Source organism: Primulina eburnea, chromosome 7 (genome assembly GCF_022965805.1).
Source record: "Primulina eburnea isolate SZY01 chromosome 7, ASM2296580v1, whole genome shotgun sequence".
NCBI lineage: Eukaryota > Viridiplantae > Streptophyta > Magnoliopsida > Lamiales > Gesneriaceae > Primulina > Primulina eburnea.
Genome location: NC_133107.1, coordinates 14,648,879 through 14,664,988, shown reverse-complemented (window position 1 = coordinate 14,664,988; position 16,110 = coordinate 14,648,879). Strand labels below are relative to the sequence as shown.

The 16,110-nt window shown below is 38.7% G+C and overlaps 1 protein-coding gene across 1 annotated transcript; it reads left to right on the top strand.

Annotated features, from left to right (window-relative positions):
• The first annotated feature begins 11,131 nt into the window (after nucleotides 1-11,131).
• LOC140835715 (uncharacterized) lies at nucleotides 11,132-11,671 on the top strand. The gene has a single exon (XM_073201121.1). The coding sequence runs from the start codon at nucleotides 11,132-11,134 to the stop codon at nucleotides 11,669-11,671; it is 540 nt and encodes a 179-aa protein (XP_073057222.1).
• Nucleotides 11,672-16,110: the final 4,439 nt, after the last annotated feature.

The following is a 16,110-nucleotide window of genomic DNA, read 5'->3' as shown; positions in this document are numbered from 1 at the left end:
AGATGGTCTTTCTCGATTTGTGTGTGCTTGGTGTGTAGTGTGCAGATGAGACAACATGTGATTTGGCTCTGTTCAACTGATTGTTTGGCCGATATCTTTTCTGAACCGGCTTGTTGTTATAGTAATTGGAGTAGCCATTTGAATAATTCTTGCTGAATCTTTTTGACGACTGACTGCGCGAGTCAGTAAAAACTTTTGGGCTATAACCAATACCATATCTTTTAGCCTTGTTCGTACTTTCAGTAGGCTGTTCAACCAGTTTACTTGGCTCAGTTTGTTCTTGTCCCACAACTGATTTGACAAAGTGAATGTATTTCCCTTTATCCATATTCAGTTTTGGTCGAGTATCATTGGAAGGCATTTCATCTTGGTTACTGAACCCTAAACCAGTTTTATCAGTAATTGATTTATGTGAGTTTTGTATATCAGTTAATGCAGAAGATGATTTGTTCCAAGCCTGAATAAGCTCAGTTTGTTTTGAATTTTCAAGCATCAACTTCAGAATCATTGATTGATTCCTGCTTCTTTCAGCATTGAGCTCAGCAATTTCCTCTTTTAGACTCAACACATCAAATGATACATCAGTTTTAGTTTTATTGTCTATGGGATCATGTTGCTTTGCTCTAGCCTTTTCAAAAGTTAAGGAAAGCTTATGGTACTCACTAACCATGTCATGAAGAGTTGAAATGAGTTCTTCTCTAGTGAAATCAGTTGAGCTAAAGTCGAATACCTGTTGACTGCTTGACTCTACTTCTGTATCACTAGCCATTAGACACTTCACTTCGTCTTCACCATCACTGGAACTGCATGAGGTTTCTGGCTCTGACTCATCGCTGTCAGCTTCTGCCCATTTTGATTTACTCTCTTCAGCTAAGAGTACTTCATGCTTCTTCCTGAAAGACTTCTTATCATCCTTGGGTCTCCTCTTGTGCTCATATGACTTCTTATTTCTTTCAGTCGAGCCTTGACTGTCCTTCTTGGGTTTGGTACAATCAGCAATGAAGTGATCGGGTTTGCCATAGTTGTAGCAAGCGTTTGATTCCTCTTTAGAATTGTTTCTCTGATAATGCTTCTGGAAGTTCCCCTGATTTTTCCTCATAAATCTTTCGAATTTTTTGATGAACAATGACATGACATCATTGCTTAGTTGATCAGCAACCTTCTTGACTGAACCAGTTGGTTCTGTTCTTACAGCAGCTAAGGCAGTTGTGACTGCTGGAGTAGAGGGTTCTCCTTTCTCGAGTTTGCAGCTCAAAATCATAGGCCTTCAAATCAACAAATAATTCATGAAGCTCAACACTTGTTTAGATCCTTGGATTTTCTCATTGCCATGGTCTTTACGTTCCCACTCCTTGGGAAGACCTCTGATCACTTTTAATGCAACTTCTTTGTTGGTATACACTTTTCCAAGTGCATTTAGTTCATTGATGATACAGCTGGTTTTTTCATCATATTCATGCATCGTTTATCCAGCTCTCATTTTGATATTGTCAAACTTCTGAACAACAACAGAAAGTTTATACTCTTTGGTTTGTTCATTCCCTTCACAAAGCTGGATCAGCTTTTCCCAAATCTCTTTAAATGTCTTACACATCTTGATTTTACTGAACGTTACTTTGTCCAGTGTTTTGTACAGTATGTCCTTTGCTACATTGTCCATATTTTCTTTTCTTTTGTCCTCAGCAGTCCACTCATCTCTGGTATTTTCAATTCTATGAGGTGCCTCATCTGTGATTGCAACTGCTGTATTGGCTTTCAGAATCTTCATTGGTCCGTCAGTGATGACGTAACACATATCATCGTCTTGTGTAGCTAAGTGAGCTTGCATCCTGATTTTTCAATCATCGAAGTCCTTTTTGGAAAACATTGGGATCTTGTTGAAGGAAGACATGATCAATAGTTTGAGTAGAAATATTCTTAGACAAGATACAACCGCTTTGATACCACTTGAAAGGATCGATTAGTAGGTGATAAGTGTTTATCGGGGGGGGGGGGGGGGGGTTGAATAAACACTCACTGATTATGTATTCTTTTCGAATAATGGGTTCAGTTTAGTTACAAACTGACACTCGGTATCTCGTCAGTCGATAACAATCAGTTTAACTGGAAAACAGTTGCGGAAGTAAATTGATTGAAAAATATAATAACTGAAAGTAACTAAAATGAAAAAACACATGATATGTTTCTGGATGTTCGGAGAATAGAATAACTCCTACGTCACCCCTTCTATCACGAAGATAGGATTATCACTAAAAGACTTTGATCAAATACACACGTTGTACTGACCTACTTCAGTTTGGACTTAACACTGCCAAACTGAAACTCTTAGTTCACAAAAGCTTTTACAGTGCGACTGAATATAACACAACTTGAGTATAAATCTAACAAAGATTTCAAGGTGCTAACAAGCTCGTAAAGGTAGCCTTGATTGCTACTGATAAATCTGATAAGAGTGAGCTTTGATATCTGAATACGAGTTGTGATTTTAGCAGAGTAACAACAAGCTTGAATAGAATAGTAGTTCACGTGTTGTTTTCTCAACTGCTACTCTGCACCTATTTATAGGCTTCCCTCTCAACGGTAATATTAAATATCATTTCAAACTTTATATCCGTTGATTGCCACGTCGATATTCTCTGACATTTGTACACTGCAATATTTGAAATGCGGCATTCCACTACTAGTTGTAGTCTATTGTACTATTTGCCGGTTGTCGTTCTCAACTGATGACGTGTATAGTTGAGGGATCAGCAGAAAGATAATTTGCTAGAAAACTCATAACTGATTTATTTCAAATGATTAGTTCCCAAATGATCAGTCTGTTAGATTTCTACTTCAACTGAAGACGTGTATAATATTTAGCTGGTACACATTAATCTTCAGCTAGAGACAACTAATAGTTGTAATTATTTGAGTCAGTTTAGCTCGTTGCCTTTGATTAGTTATTCAAATACGTTTCGAAGCTTAGTTTGTCAAATCACTGAAATTTAGTTTCCAACAAACTGCAAGTCTCGATTTTCTCTCAAGTTTTCAAGCAAGCTTCTTCCTCCGCCTCTCTGGTGCTAGCCCTACGCGTGTATCTTCGAGTTTTTGACACAAAACATTAAGGCACACCATGTATCTTCTTTTTTCTCATCATTCATGTTGTATATCTACTGATATGTGTGCTATGTATTTATAATGCTCGGTCCTTGCATGATATCACATTTATGCATTCGGTTTGTCACGAAATTTGTATGGTTATGCATATATCTCACGTTTTCTGATTCTTTTTGCAAGGGCTGCCGAGTACGGGTCCTAGGGGGTTGTTCATGTGAGGAGTAAGGCGTCAAGGGGCTGGAGTCGATCAAGGTTCGAAATTTTGTGAGGGCCGATTGGTTTTGGGTGAAAGAACTAGGGCTTCATGGCTAGATCAGAAAACTTTGGGTGCGCCGGCTGTGCAAGGGTCATTCCTTGCCCTAGACCAGACCCTGGTGGGTCCGACCCGTGGCCTAGGGTGGTCCGAACATGGCTGGAGTTAGTGAAGAGACCGCTTTGACGCCTGGTGCTAGGGTCGGTCTCGGTTGTACGTTGGGGGTGGCTAGCGGTCGTGTGCATTTTGCAATGTGCATGGGGCTGTGAGCTTGGGTTAGGTCGGTCTAGGAGGGTCTTAAGGTGTCTTGGAAGGGTTTTTCCAAGGCTGGAATGAGCTGGTAGGGCTTAGGGTCGAAGGGTTGCATGTTTGGTGGACTAGGGTTGAAGTTCGTGAGATGCTGGAAATTTCAAGCAACCTTTGGGAATGGATCGTAGGTCATACAAGGTATGGAACGTGTGGTTTAGGGGCTTAAGTCATATTTCATGTTGACAAAAGTTTTGTTGAAATTCGGGTTAAAATCGGGACCCCATGTCCATGTTTTAAAACGAATCGTATAAGTTTTGGAACGGGCTCGAGTTTACGTCTAAGAAATTCTTACTAATATGTTTTGAGTTGTTTTACGGAGTTTGGTTGGCTTTGGGTCGAAATTTTGAGGCTCAAGTGTAAAATTGTAATTTAGGGTTTCTAGGGGCAAAATAATCATTTTGCATGCGGGTCGAATTTTTAGTCCTTGCAGCGCCCTGATAAAAAATTATCATGTTTTTAAACATTATGTATAACGAATATGATTTTTATGTAATTATGATAATACGTTGCATGCTTGATTTTAAGGAAAAACTACGCATGTGCATGATTTTGATAAGTGATGAAAATGATGATGTTTTTGAAGCATGATAGTTGGTTGTTATGGATGATATATCTATACAATGATCTGTAAGGCCAAGGCTCATTGGATGGGTAATACTGTCGCTGATGTCCCCGCCGTCGGGTACCAAGATTATATATAGATGGATCCATCGAATAGAACTGATATGATAGAGCTGATACGACAGTGCTGATATGAATGTCACAACTAAAGAACTGAATTCGATTAAAGAAAATGAACAAGTACATGATGATATCATGAAATGTTTTGACCCGCTGTGCTTTTACGATGTGTTTACGTTTACGCTTTTAAGATCATGAAACGTATTTTTATTACGGTACTTTTCACTGTTGCTTGCTATGTATATGTATTTGTTATAACGTTATAGGTGTGTTGAGTCTTTAGCCTCACTAGACGTGAATGATGAAGGTGGGCATGTTGTTGAGGAGGCTGGAGGTGCCGAAGTCTGAGTATGCGGGGCTGGATGTGCACACAATTTTTTCCACACACCATGATTTGTTATAGAGTGAACATGATTATTTTATACGATTTTGTTTTGACATGTTGATGGTCGTGAGGATTTTTACTTGCTTCCTGTTATTTTATTTTTAACGTAAGTCTAATGTTGTCGACCCGGTGAATATTTTTTAAACTGCAATATTTTTATTGATAATTGGATTACATCTATTTTTAAATGGGAAATCTTCAGCAGTATTGCATGCATGCATAAGTTATTAATTTTTGAAATTTAGCTTACAAAAAAAAAAAAATTCTTGTGGCATTTTAAGTAGTAGATGTTTCAAGTATAGATGTCTCAAGTCAACTATAGTAAGAGATATTCTCCATTTTGTACACCATATATTCATTCATCGTTTTGTATTTGGGATAAATTCAATCAAAGGTCAAATACTAATTTTTTTTGAATGTGATGTGCACAAAAGCAATCATATTTTTCGGTACTGATGTCAGCCGGGTAAATCGAGCGAGTTAGGTAGGCGATTTACCGAGTCAGATATGTTCTTAACGGGAATGCTAGAGACTGGGTTGTGATGAAAATTGTCATGACGTTGGCATGTTTCACAATATCAGACTATTTGGATAGCGTCTGAGTTCATGGTAAGCCACCAAAATCAAGCTAGCAACGCTTTTCGAGTTAGTGTTATTAATCTAATATGATCCCCACGACACCCTTCATGAATCTCTTCAAGCACATACTTGGCTTCTTCCCCTGTCAACACTTGAGCATGGGGCTCAGATAAAATTTTCGATACAACACTCCACTCAAGACTACAAAACGAAGAGCTTGCCTTTTGATTTTTGAAGCCACAAATGGATCTTCGGGAATTTAGTGGTTAGAATATACTCGAGCAAAGCGTCATCCATATGTCATCTTGGGAGACCACCGAACCGGTCTCTATCACATATATAAGCTCGGTGTGATGAATATACTCTTCTCGCTTACTTGGGTAAGAGAGGATACCATTTTGGCTAGGGTATTCTCCACACTCCAGTCAGTAAAGTTTGATGATAACTCAAGGAAAGCCCTCAGATACTTCATCGATCTTCCCTCTCTAGTTTCATAAAAACCCTTCATCTGTTGAGTGACCAATTAGGAATTTGAATAAATAATGACCTGAGTGGCTCTGGCTTCCCGAGTTGCTCTCATTTCGGTTAAAACATATTCATACAGCCTCATTATTCGAAGCTCGGAAATCCAATATTACTGCAACCTTTTTTTTCTCCCCACTCGGAGAGACTAGAACAACTCCCGCCCACTTCACTCCTTACTAGCAGCTCCATCCACAAATATCCTCAGTACTTCTTCCTGCATGAGTTGAGTAATCTTTTTCAGGAAGTCTGATAGGGCTTGGGCTTTAGCAGTCCTTGTCCGGTACTCATATCATACTCTCCGAACTTTACTGTCCACTTTACCAACCTTCCCGAGATATCCGGGTTGGTCATGATTCTTCCGAGTGAGTTTTTGGTGAGGACAATAATATGATGAGACAAAAAATAAGGTCACAATTTTATTAATGTGATTATCAGGGTCAAGGCTGTCTTCTTGAACTCAATATACCTCAACTCAGGTCCTAAGAGCACGTGGCTAACATAATAAACATGATTATTATCAGTTATCTCTTCTAAGATAAGAACTTAGCTGGCGGCATGCTCAGTGACAGACAGATAAACCCGCAACTTCTCTCCTGGCTCAAGTTTCTCCAGAATGGGTAGCCAGGCTAAGTGACTTGTCAGATCCTCGAAATATTGTTCAGACTTATCATATCATCCAAATTTCTCGGTCTTCCTCAATATTTGAAATAAGGGGCAACTGAGATGTGCCGATCTAGAAATGAATTGTGACACAGCTGCAACCCTTCCCGTGATCTTCTGCATTTCTTTAATAGATTTAGGGGAATTCATATCCATAATAGCTTTCAATTTTTTCGGATTGACCTCAATCCCCCCTCGGTGACCAGGATCTTGAGAAATTTTCCACTCTTGACCCCAATAGTACATTTAACTGGCTTTTATTTCACCACATTTCTCTAAGAGTTGAGAAAGTTTCCTCCAGATCGGGAATGAAACAAGATTTCTCGTTGGGCTTAACAAGAATATCATTCACATATAACTCAATATTCTTCCCGAATTTCTTCTCAAATATCATGTCCATCAAACGTTGATAATTTGTCCTTGAAATTTTCAAACCAAACGACATAACTTTATAACAAAATGTACCGCCAAATGTGATGAAACTGACCTTGTCTTGATCCTCCCAGGCTAAGGGGTTTTTGTGGTACCCATGATATACATCCATGAAACACAGCCACTCATATCCCGAGGTGGAGTCCACCAGTTTATTGATCCTAGCCAAAGGGTAGGAATCTTGATGGCAAGATTTGTTCAATTCCCTGAATTCCACGCACATTCTCCACCTACCAGTGAAATTTTGGACTAAGAACACGTTTGAAAGCCAAGCAGGGAATTGTACTTCTCAGACGTACTTGGCTTTAAGTAATTCTTGCACCTACTCTGCAATTATTTTCTCCTTCTCGGGCCCAAAATGTCTCCTCTTTTGCATCACAAGTAGGGAACCTTGGGTAATGTTCAATTTGTGCTCCACGATATGGACCAGGATTCTTACCAGCTCTGAGAGGGACCACGCAAAGATGTCAACATTTCTTTGTAAATTATTCAACAACATGGTTCAGATAAAGGGATCAAGGTCCGGACTACTTGGTAATTTTCCAGGAATGACCAGGAACCAATTCCTATTGCTTTTCTTCCATTACGACTTATACCTCCTTGATCGAGAGTATTATTTTTTACCTGTTCTTCTCTCATCCCCCCTCTTTTCACTATCTTATCTACCCAGACAATTTAAGCATAACATTTTCAAGAGCATGACTGATCTCCTCGGCTTCTCCCACTCTGTTTCAAATGGGGAAGTTGATCTTTTGTTGGTTCGTTGATACAATGGTCATGGTGGTGTTCATGATCGGCCTTCCCAAGATGATGCTGTACGAGGAAGGTGCAATGACCACCATGAAGGTGTTCATGACTAATGATCGAGCAAAACTTGCACTGTAAAATCTTCGATAAAACGTCAAAAATATTAAAGCTCGATATAATCAAAAGTACACGATGTCAAGTAATAATATTGTACAAAATTACGAGTATCGTTCTTCCAGAGACTGTATTTCACGATTATTATTCCCGATTATTAAACTTCTAGCTACGATGTTTCAAATGATAACTTACTAAAATGATTAAATAATAAGTAAACGAAATGATTCGCGGATTAAATGATGAAATAAATAAGCTAAAATGATTGATTAGGTAAACTTCACACGGAAGGAAAGAAATCTTCGCTAATAAATTTTTCCAAAATTGAGTCCCGCTCGGGCAATAAGTTCTACTGCCCGAGCGCCGATTCCTCTGTCTTGACTCTTTTTTTCTACAGCACTCGCGCTATAATGTACTGTACTTTTAAACTATTATAAAATTAGCAAAAAAATAAAAATTTTCTTAAATAAGTAGTAATCATCCAAATTGCAATAAAAATCCTCCGTTCGTCTAAAATATTTGCAATAAAACAACCACAACAAAAGTTTGCAAAAGCACTTGTTTTAAACATTGTCATAAAAACTTTTCATAAACGTACTTTCATCATCCATACTTGAACATGCATAACTTCATCATTTTTTGTAGAGATTTGTTTGAAAGCAAGTGACCCATACATAAATGTGCCTGATCAGACTAAACTACAGTACTGGGCTGGCAGGAAAAATCCACTACCACATACATGAGATCCCCGGTCATACTTTACCGGGTGGATTGGTCCCTGGTCATGCTTTACCGCTTTCCAATTCTTATATAAACCCGGTCATGATTTATCGGGGTGGAGAGGTCACCGGCCACGTTCACTGGCTTCCAAACCCGTTTATAATTGGTCAAAAGACATTTAGCATACCTCAAAAATAAAATATTTTGTAACGCCCAGACATTCATATTTTTATGAAGTAAGGTAATGATTATGATTCAGTATGTTCATTATTCATTTTATGGTTTATTATGATAAACGTTTGGGATATGTGATGTAATGGTGATGGTTTATGACTTCAAGATATGATATGAATGCTATTGAATGATATAGAATGAAACCGAGAATGGATGGGTAAGATAGAAAGTTGATCTTGAGCTAAATAGGAAATGGAAGTGCTGAAACAGTATGAAAATGTGGCAGTAATTGTGGTTTTTAGAATAATGTTTTGTATTATGATCCAAATGATGTGAGGCCACTTCCATTAGAAAGATATGATATAAGGCTATAACTTTCATGTTTTGAGTTTTGTTCAAATCATTGTGGAAGACGATCCAAAAGCGCCCCGAAGTGTGTTGTGTGTTTCTTTGTTCCTGTACTGACACACGTTGGGAGATTGAGCATAACTTTTTACTCAGACCTTCAAATGACATGAGGCTAATTGGAGATGCAAGCCAAGACATAGAGTTACAACTTTCATGTTTACCACCTTTCCTAATTCTGAAGGGAAGAGGCATTTCAGAAGCAATCTTTATTATGGCTGTGCGCAGAGCGCACCCGAACAGAAAAGATGTCTGCCCGGGCGGGCCTATTTCGAAAATTTTGGGTTTTTAGTCGAGAGTTCCGCGCCCGAATGGAAAAGGATGTCCGCCCGGGCGCCCAACAAAGTTTAGAAACGTGTTTTTGGTATTTTAAGGCATATAATTGATCAAAACTTCATTTTTCCTCATTTTCATTCTCTTCCTTTCTCTTCTCCATCGTGTAAGGCTAGGGTTCTTCTCTTCTTCTTCTTCTTCTTCTTCTTCTCTCATTCATTCAAGCAATTAATCTTCAATCTGGAGTTGGAACTCCATCTTTTTAGTTAAAGGAGCAAAGGTACGTGGTTTCTCTTCTTGTTCTTGAGTTATTGTAGATGGTTAAATTGGGGGATGATAGTTGTGATTGATGTATTGGATTAAATGGTCATCTAAGGTTATTATTTGGGTTTATTGTTGTAGGATCATCGTAAAGATTTAGGAAACCAATTGCTCCAAGTGTTGTAAGTGGAATCATTTCTTCAATGCATTACATGATCCTATATATATATGTGTTTTGATGATTTTATGACGTTAACTCCTTTCAAATTCCATTCATGATATATATATATATATATATATATATATGTATGTATATATGGTTGTGCAATTATATGCATTTTTGAATGAAAGGAGTTAAACTTTAAATGATGCCTCAAAGATGTTCGATAAAATGTTTGAACGAAGTTTTATATGATTGAATGATTGGATTGATAGTAATAGTAGCGGTGTTGCCTCTGGCCATTCTAAATCCACAATGTAATTGGCCAATTAACGATGAAAACATGTGCTCTCTTATAAGATGCATTTTATGCAGAGGTACATGTCCCTCCTATAAGATTCGTTATTACGAAGAAGGTTAGAAATTAATGAACTATCTTATAAGAACTATCAATTCTTCAGTTAATCAATGAAATGAATATCATCCCTATGTATTGTTGTATTATGATTCTTGAGGGATGATATTAATGATGATTCGAAGTTTATGAAATGAGATGGATAATGTTTTTAAACAAAATGAAATTGAGGCTATATATTTTATGTTTTACAATAAAAAGATATATATCTGTATCTTGTTAGTATTGATTCCATTTGCTAAGTTTTATACTAATTCCAGTTATGTTCATGTGATGCAGGCACATGTAAGAAAGATTGATCATCCCTGAGTTGTCGAAGCGAGTGACGGACATATGCTAAACTTTGAAGATTTCGATTGGATGTTATTTTGTTGAGTTGAACTTTTGGTTATTTGGGAAACCTTGAAAATGTTGTTTTGGTATTTGAATTAAAAATATGTGTAGATACTATACTAAATGGTATCTGATGTATATGAAAATCTTTTGCATGTGTTTATGTGTTGCTTGAGGCAGGTGGCATGTCCTATTTACGGGGAGATGCTGCCCAATTTTTTTTAAAAGTACACATTTTATCCAAATTATATTTAAAGCTTCCGCACTAATTATGCATTTTCGTCACGAGTGTTACAATTAGTGTTATCAGAGCCGAGATTTTCGGACCAATGATTTGGCATATGACTTCCTCTGCTGTCGACATTTCGGTATGTATGTACCTGCATTATTTGATATAATATGGATGTGTTGCCTCAATAATTATGATAAGTTATGTGTCGAAATGGTTGTAAACTAATAAGTATCATAGGATCATGCCGCCTAAACGTAAATCATCAGAAGGGGAGGATAGTTCATCATCTAGAGTGGTTGATGAATTTACCAAGTTACTAAAAGAACAGTCCAAAGTACACAGCGAGCAAATCCAGCAGCTCTTACGGATGCAGAATGCAGGGCAAGGGAGAGAGAGAGAGAGAGAGAGAGAGAGAGAGAGAGCAAGTGAGGCCCGAGCCCAGTAGTGAAGGCACATACGAGAGATTTCGTAAGATGAAGCCACCAGAATTTGAGGGAAGCACTGATCCCATGGTTGCCTTGGAATGGGTCAAAGCTGTAGAGGCTATTTATGATTATCTGCAGTTTGACGATAAAGATCGAGTCAGCTGTGCCATTTTTCTACTGACCAAGATGGCGAGGATTTGGTGGGACGCCACCAATATATTAGTTAATGTCTCGACACTAAACTGGCAGCAGTTTAAAAATTTATTCTATTACAAATATTTTTCTCGAGATGTTCGAAGTCAGAAAGTGAAGAAATTCCTAGAACCGAGGCAAGGAAATATGTCAATGCAAGAGTATACTCTCAAATTCGAAGAGGGGTGTCAGTTTGCCCCATATCTGGCCAGCAATGACATTGAAAAGGGTGAGCATTTTCTTAGAGGTGTCCAGGCTGAAATTAAAAGAGACGTTCGAATGTCTAAAGCTGCTTAATATAAAAAGATTGTTGAAAAAGCAAGGATGGCTGAGCAGGACGAGAAGGAAATTGAAAGAGAAAGACAGCTGAAGCACCAAGATTTTTCTACTAAGGGCGAAGGTTCTGGATGGAAAGGTAAGGGCAAGTTCAGATGCAAAGAGAAAGAGGAGCATCGACCCAAAGCTCCTATGCCACCGCTTGCGTATGATCGACCTGTATGTCCGAAATGTGGCAAAATGCATACAAGTGAAAGTTTAGTTGGAAGTAATCAATGCTTTAGTTGTGGAGGTGTTGGACATGTCGTCAAAAATTGTCCAGTAAAGGGTGAGAAAGGGAATGATAGGGTTCAAGGCAGAATCTTTGCAATGACCAAAGAAGGCGCAAATCCTGATTCTTCTGTTATATCAGGTACTATCTTAATTTCAGACAAGGCCGCTATTACATTGATTGACACTGGTGCTACACATTCTTTTATGTTTGAAATTTTCTTGCGCTCCTTGAATGTTGTTCCATCTTATGAACCCCTCCACTATAGTATTTTGTTGTCATCGGGAGACGAATTATGGTCTTCTAGTATTCTTAAAGGTTGTACAATACAAATGAATGAGAAAATCTATTTTGCTGATCTTATTATTATTCCCATGGTGGCGTTTGATGTTATTTTGGGAATGAATTGGCTATCGTCATATCGTACGATTATTGACTGCGTGGCTAAGACTGTGCGATTTCCTGCAAAAAGATGATGATAGTGGGATTTTCCAGAGTTCAGGTATTTCACTTGGCACTCCTTATATTTCTTGTTTGAAAGCTCAGGAAATGTTATCAAAGGGGTGTCAGGGGTTTATAGCTACTGTGATAGATGTGAATACTGAGATGACAATGAAGTTGAATGAGATTGAGGTAGTTCGGGATTTTCCTGACGTATTTGCAGATGATGTCCCTGGATTGCCACCTGACCATGAAGTTGAGTTTGTGATTGACGTGGTTCTAGGTACTGCTCCGATTTCGAAAGCTCCTTACCGAATGGCCCCGACTGAAATGAAGGAGCTGAAGAATCAGTTGCTAGATCTATTAGACAAAGTCTTTACTCGTCCGAGTTATTCTCCGTGGAGAGCTCTGAGAATTTATTTGTCAAAAAGAAAGTTGGATCTTTGCGGTTGTGCATTGATTACAGAGAGATCAACAAAGTCACGATCAAGAATAAATATCCATTACCGAGGATTGACGATATCTTTGATCAGCTGCAGGGAGTGACCATGTTTTCAAAGATCGATCTGCGTTCTGTTATTATCAACTGAAAGTTAGGGAAGATGACGTCCCTAAAACTGCATTCAGAACCAGGTATGGGCATTATGAGTTTTTAGTCATCTCATTCGGATTGACAAACGCTCCGTCGGTATTCATAGATCTAATGAACCGGGTCTTCAAGCCATATCTAGATAGCTTCGTTATTGTTTTTATTGACGATATCTTGATTTATTCCAAGACTCGGGAACTTCATGCCGAGCTTCTCAGAACTGTATTGCAGTTATTGAGAGAAAATCAGTTATACGCAAAGTTGAAAAAGTGTGAATTTTTGTTAGAGCAGGTATCATTTCTGGGCCATATCATTTCGAAAGACGGCATTGTTGTGGATCCCATGAAGATTGAAGCGATTAAACAATGGCCTATTCCTACGACAGTCTCCGAGGTGCGCAGTTTTCTTGGTTTGGAAGGTTATTATCGACGTTTTATTGCCAATTTCTCCAAAATAGCCCTGCCATTAACCAATCTGACGAGGAAAGCGGTGAAGTTTGAGAGGTCAAACGAGTGCCAACACGGATTTCAAGTGTTGAAAGACAGGTTGACATCAACCCCTATCCTAGCACTTCCGTGGGGCACTGAAGATTTTAATGTATACGCTGATGCATCAAAGATGGGAATTGGAGCTGTACTGATGCAGCGTGGGAATGTAATCGCTTATGCTTCTCGTCAGTTGAAAGACTACGAGAAGAATTATCCCACCCACGATCTTGAATTGGCGGCTGTGGTATTCGCATTGAAAATATGGAGGCCTTATCTGTATGGCGAGAAATGTGAAGTTTTCACAGATCACAAGAGCTTGAAATATCTATTCTCACAGAAGGAACTTAATATGCGGTAGAGGAGGTGGTTAGAACTTGTTAAAGATTATGATGTGACCATTAGCTCCACCCAGGTAAATCAAACGTCGTTGCAGATGCTTTGAGCCGTCAGTTTCTTCTTTGAGCTCATTGATTCAGAAGCCGTTGTTATTGGATCTTCAGAGGAGTGAGATCGCTATAGTAGAGCAAGGGACCATCGCTAGACTTTCAGCTTTGGTTATTCGACCTACGTTGACAGATAGGGTACGTCGGGAGCAGCCTAATTATAATCATTTGACGGAATTGCGATCCAAAGCCGATAAGAAAAGAAATACAGAGTTTGCGATGAACACTGATGATTTGTTAACGTGGAGAGGTCGGATATGTGCTCCCAGTGGTAATGACATTCGAAGAGATGTTTTGACAAAGGCTCATACAACGCCATACTCGATACATCCATGTAGCACCAAGATGTATCAAGATCTCCGACGTCTATACTGGTGGCCATGTATTAAAAGTGATATTGCAAAGTTTATATCCGAATGTCTAACATGTCAGCAAGTAAATATAGAGCATCAAAGACCTGCTGGAACTTTGCAATCCCTCGCAATACCTCAGCGGAAGTGGGAGCACATCACCATGGAGTTTGTAACGGGACTTCTAAGAACACCAAAGGGTTATAACTCCATCTGGGTGATTGTTGTCAGGTTAACCAAGTTGGCTCATTTTCTTTCGGTCAAGACGAAATTTACAATGAACCAGTATTCTGAAGTCTATGTATCTGAAATTGTGAGACTTCATGGTATTCCTCTGTCAATTGTATCTGATTGTGACCTGAGGTTTACTTTTGAATTCTGGAAGAGCTTGCACAGAGCCTTGGGCACCAGATTGGCTTTTAGCACAGCATAAAATCTTCAGAGTGACGGGCAGTCAGAGAGGGTGATCTAGGTTCTTGAAGATATGCTACGAGCCTGAACGATTGATTTTCCTGGTAGCTGGGATTCTAAGTTGCCACTTGTTGAATTTACGTATAACAATAGTTATCAATCAACGATTGTAATGGCACCATACGAGGCATTATACGACAAGAAATGTAGGTCACCGTTGAACTGGGATGAAGTCGGTGAAAGAAAGATGTTTAGACCAGAATTGGTCCAGCAGACAGCTGATGTGATTGCTTTAATTCGGGACAAAATGAAGACGGTCCAATCCAGGCAGAAAAGTTGTTCCGATATCCGAAGAAGGCCTTTGGATTTTGTAGTTGGAGACCACGTATTTATTAAAATTGCTTCTCTCAAAGGCATTATGAGATTGGTAGGAAAGGAAAGCTGAGCACAAGATTTATCGGTCCATTTGAAATTCTGGACAGGATTGGGTAAAGAGCATATCGTCTAGCCTTACCGCCAGAATTGGATAGAGTCCACAATGTATTTCACGTCTCAATGCTCAGGAAGTATACCTCGAACCCTTCCCATGTTCTTAGACATGAACCGTTGGATCTGATGCCGAACATGACTTATCAAGAAGTACCAATCCAGATTTTAGATCGCAAGGTTAAAGTATTGAGGAATAAAGAGATTGGCATTATCAAGATTCTTTGGCTTAATCAGTTGGTTGAAGAAGCAACGTGGGAGCTAGAGGAGGAAATCAAACAACGATATCCTGAGTTTTTCGCAACAGTAATGACAATTTCGGGGATGAAATTTCTTAAGGAGGGGATAATTGTAACGCCCAGACATTCTTATGTTGATGATGTAAGGTAATGATTATGATTAAGTAGGTTCATTATTCTTTTTATGGTTTATTATGATGATCGTTTGGGATATGTGATGTAATGGTGATGGTTTATGGCTTCAGATATGATATGATTGGTACTGAATGATGTAGAATGAAACCAAGAATGAATGAGTAAGATAGAAAGTTGATCTTGAGCCAAATAGGAAATGGAAGTGCTTAAACGATATGAAAATGTGGCAGTAGTTGTGGTTTTTAGCATAATGTTTTGTATTATGATCCAAATGATGTGAGGCTAATTCCATTAGAAAGATATGATATAAGGCTATAACTTTCATGTTTTGAGTTTTGTTCAAATCATTGTGGAAGACGAGCAAAAAGCGCCCCGAAGTGTGTCGTGTGTTTCGTTGTTCCTGTACTGACACATGTTGGGAGATTGAGCATAATTTTTTACTCAGACCTTCAAATGACATGAGGCCAATTGGAGATGCAAGCCAAGACATAGAGCTACAGCTTTCATGTTTACCACTTTTTTTAATTCTGAAGGGAAGAGGCATTTCGGAAACAATCTTTGTTATGGCTGTGCGTAGAGCGCTCCCGAGCGGAAAAAGATGTCCGCC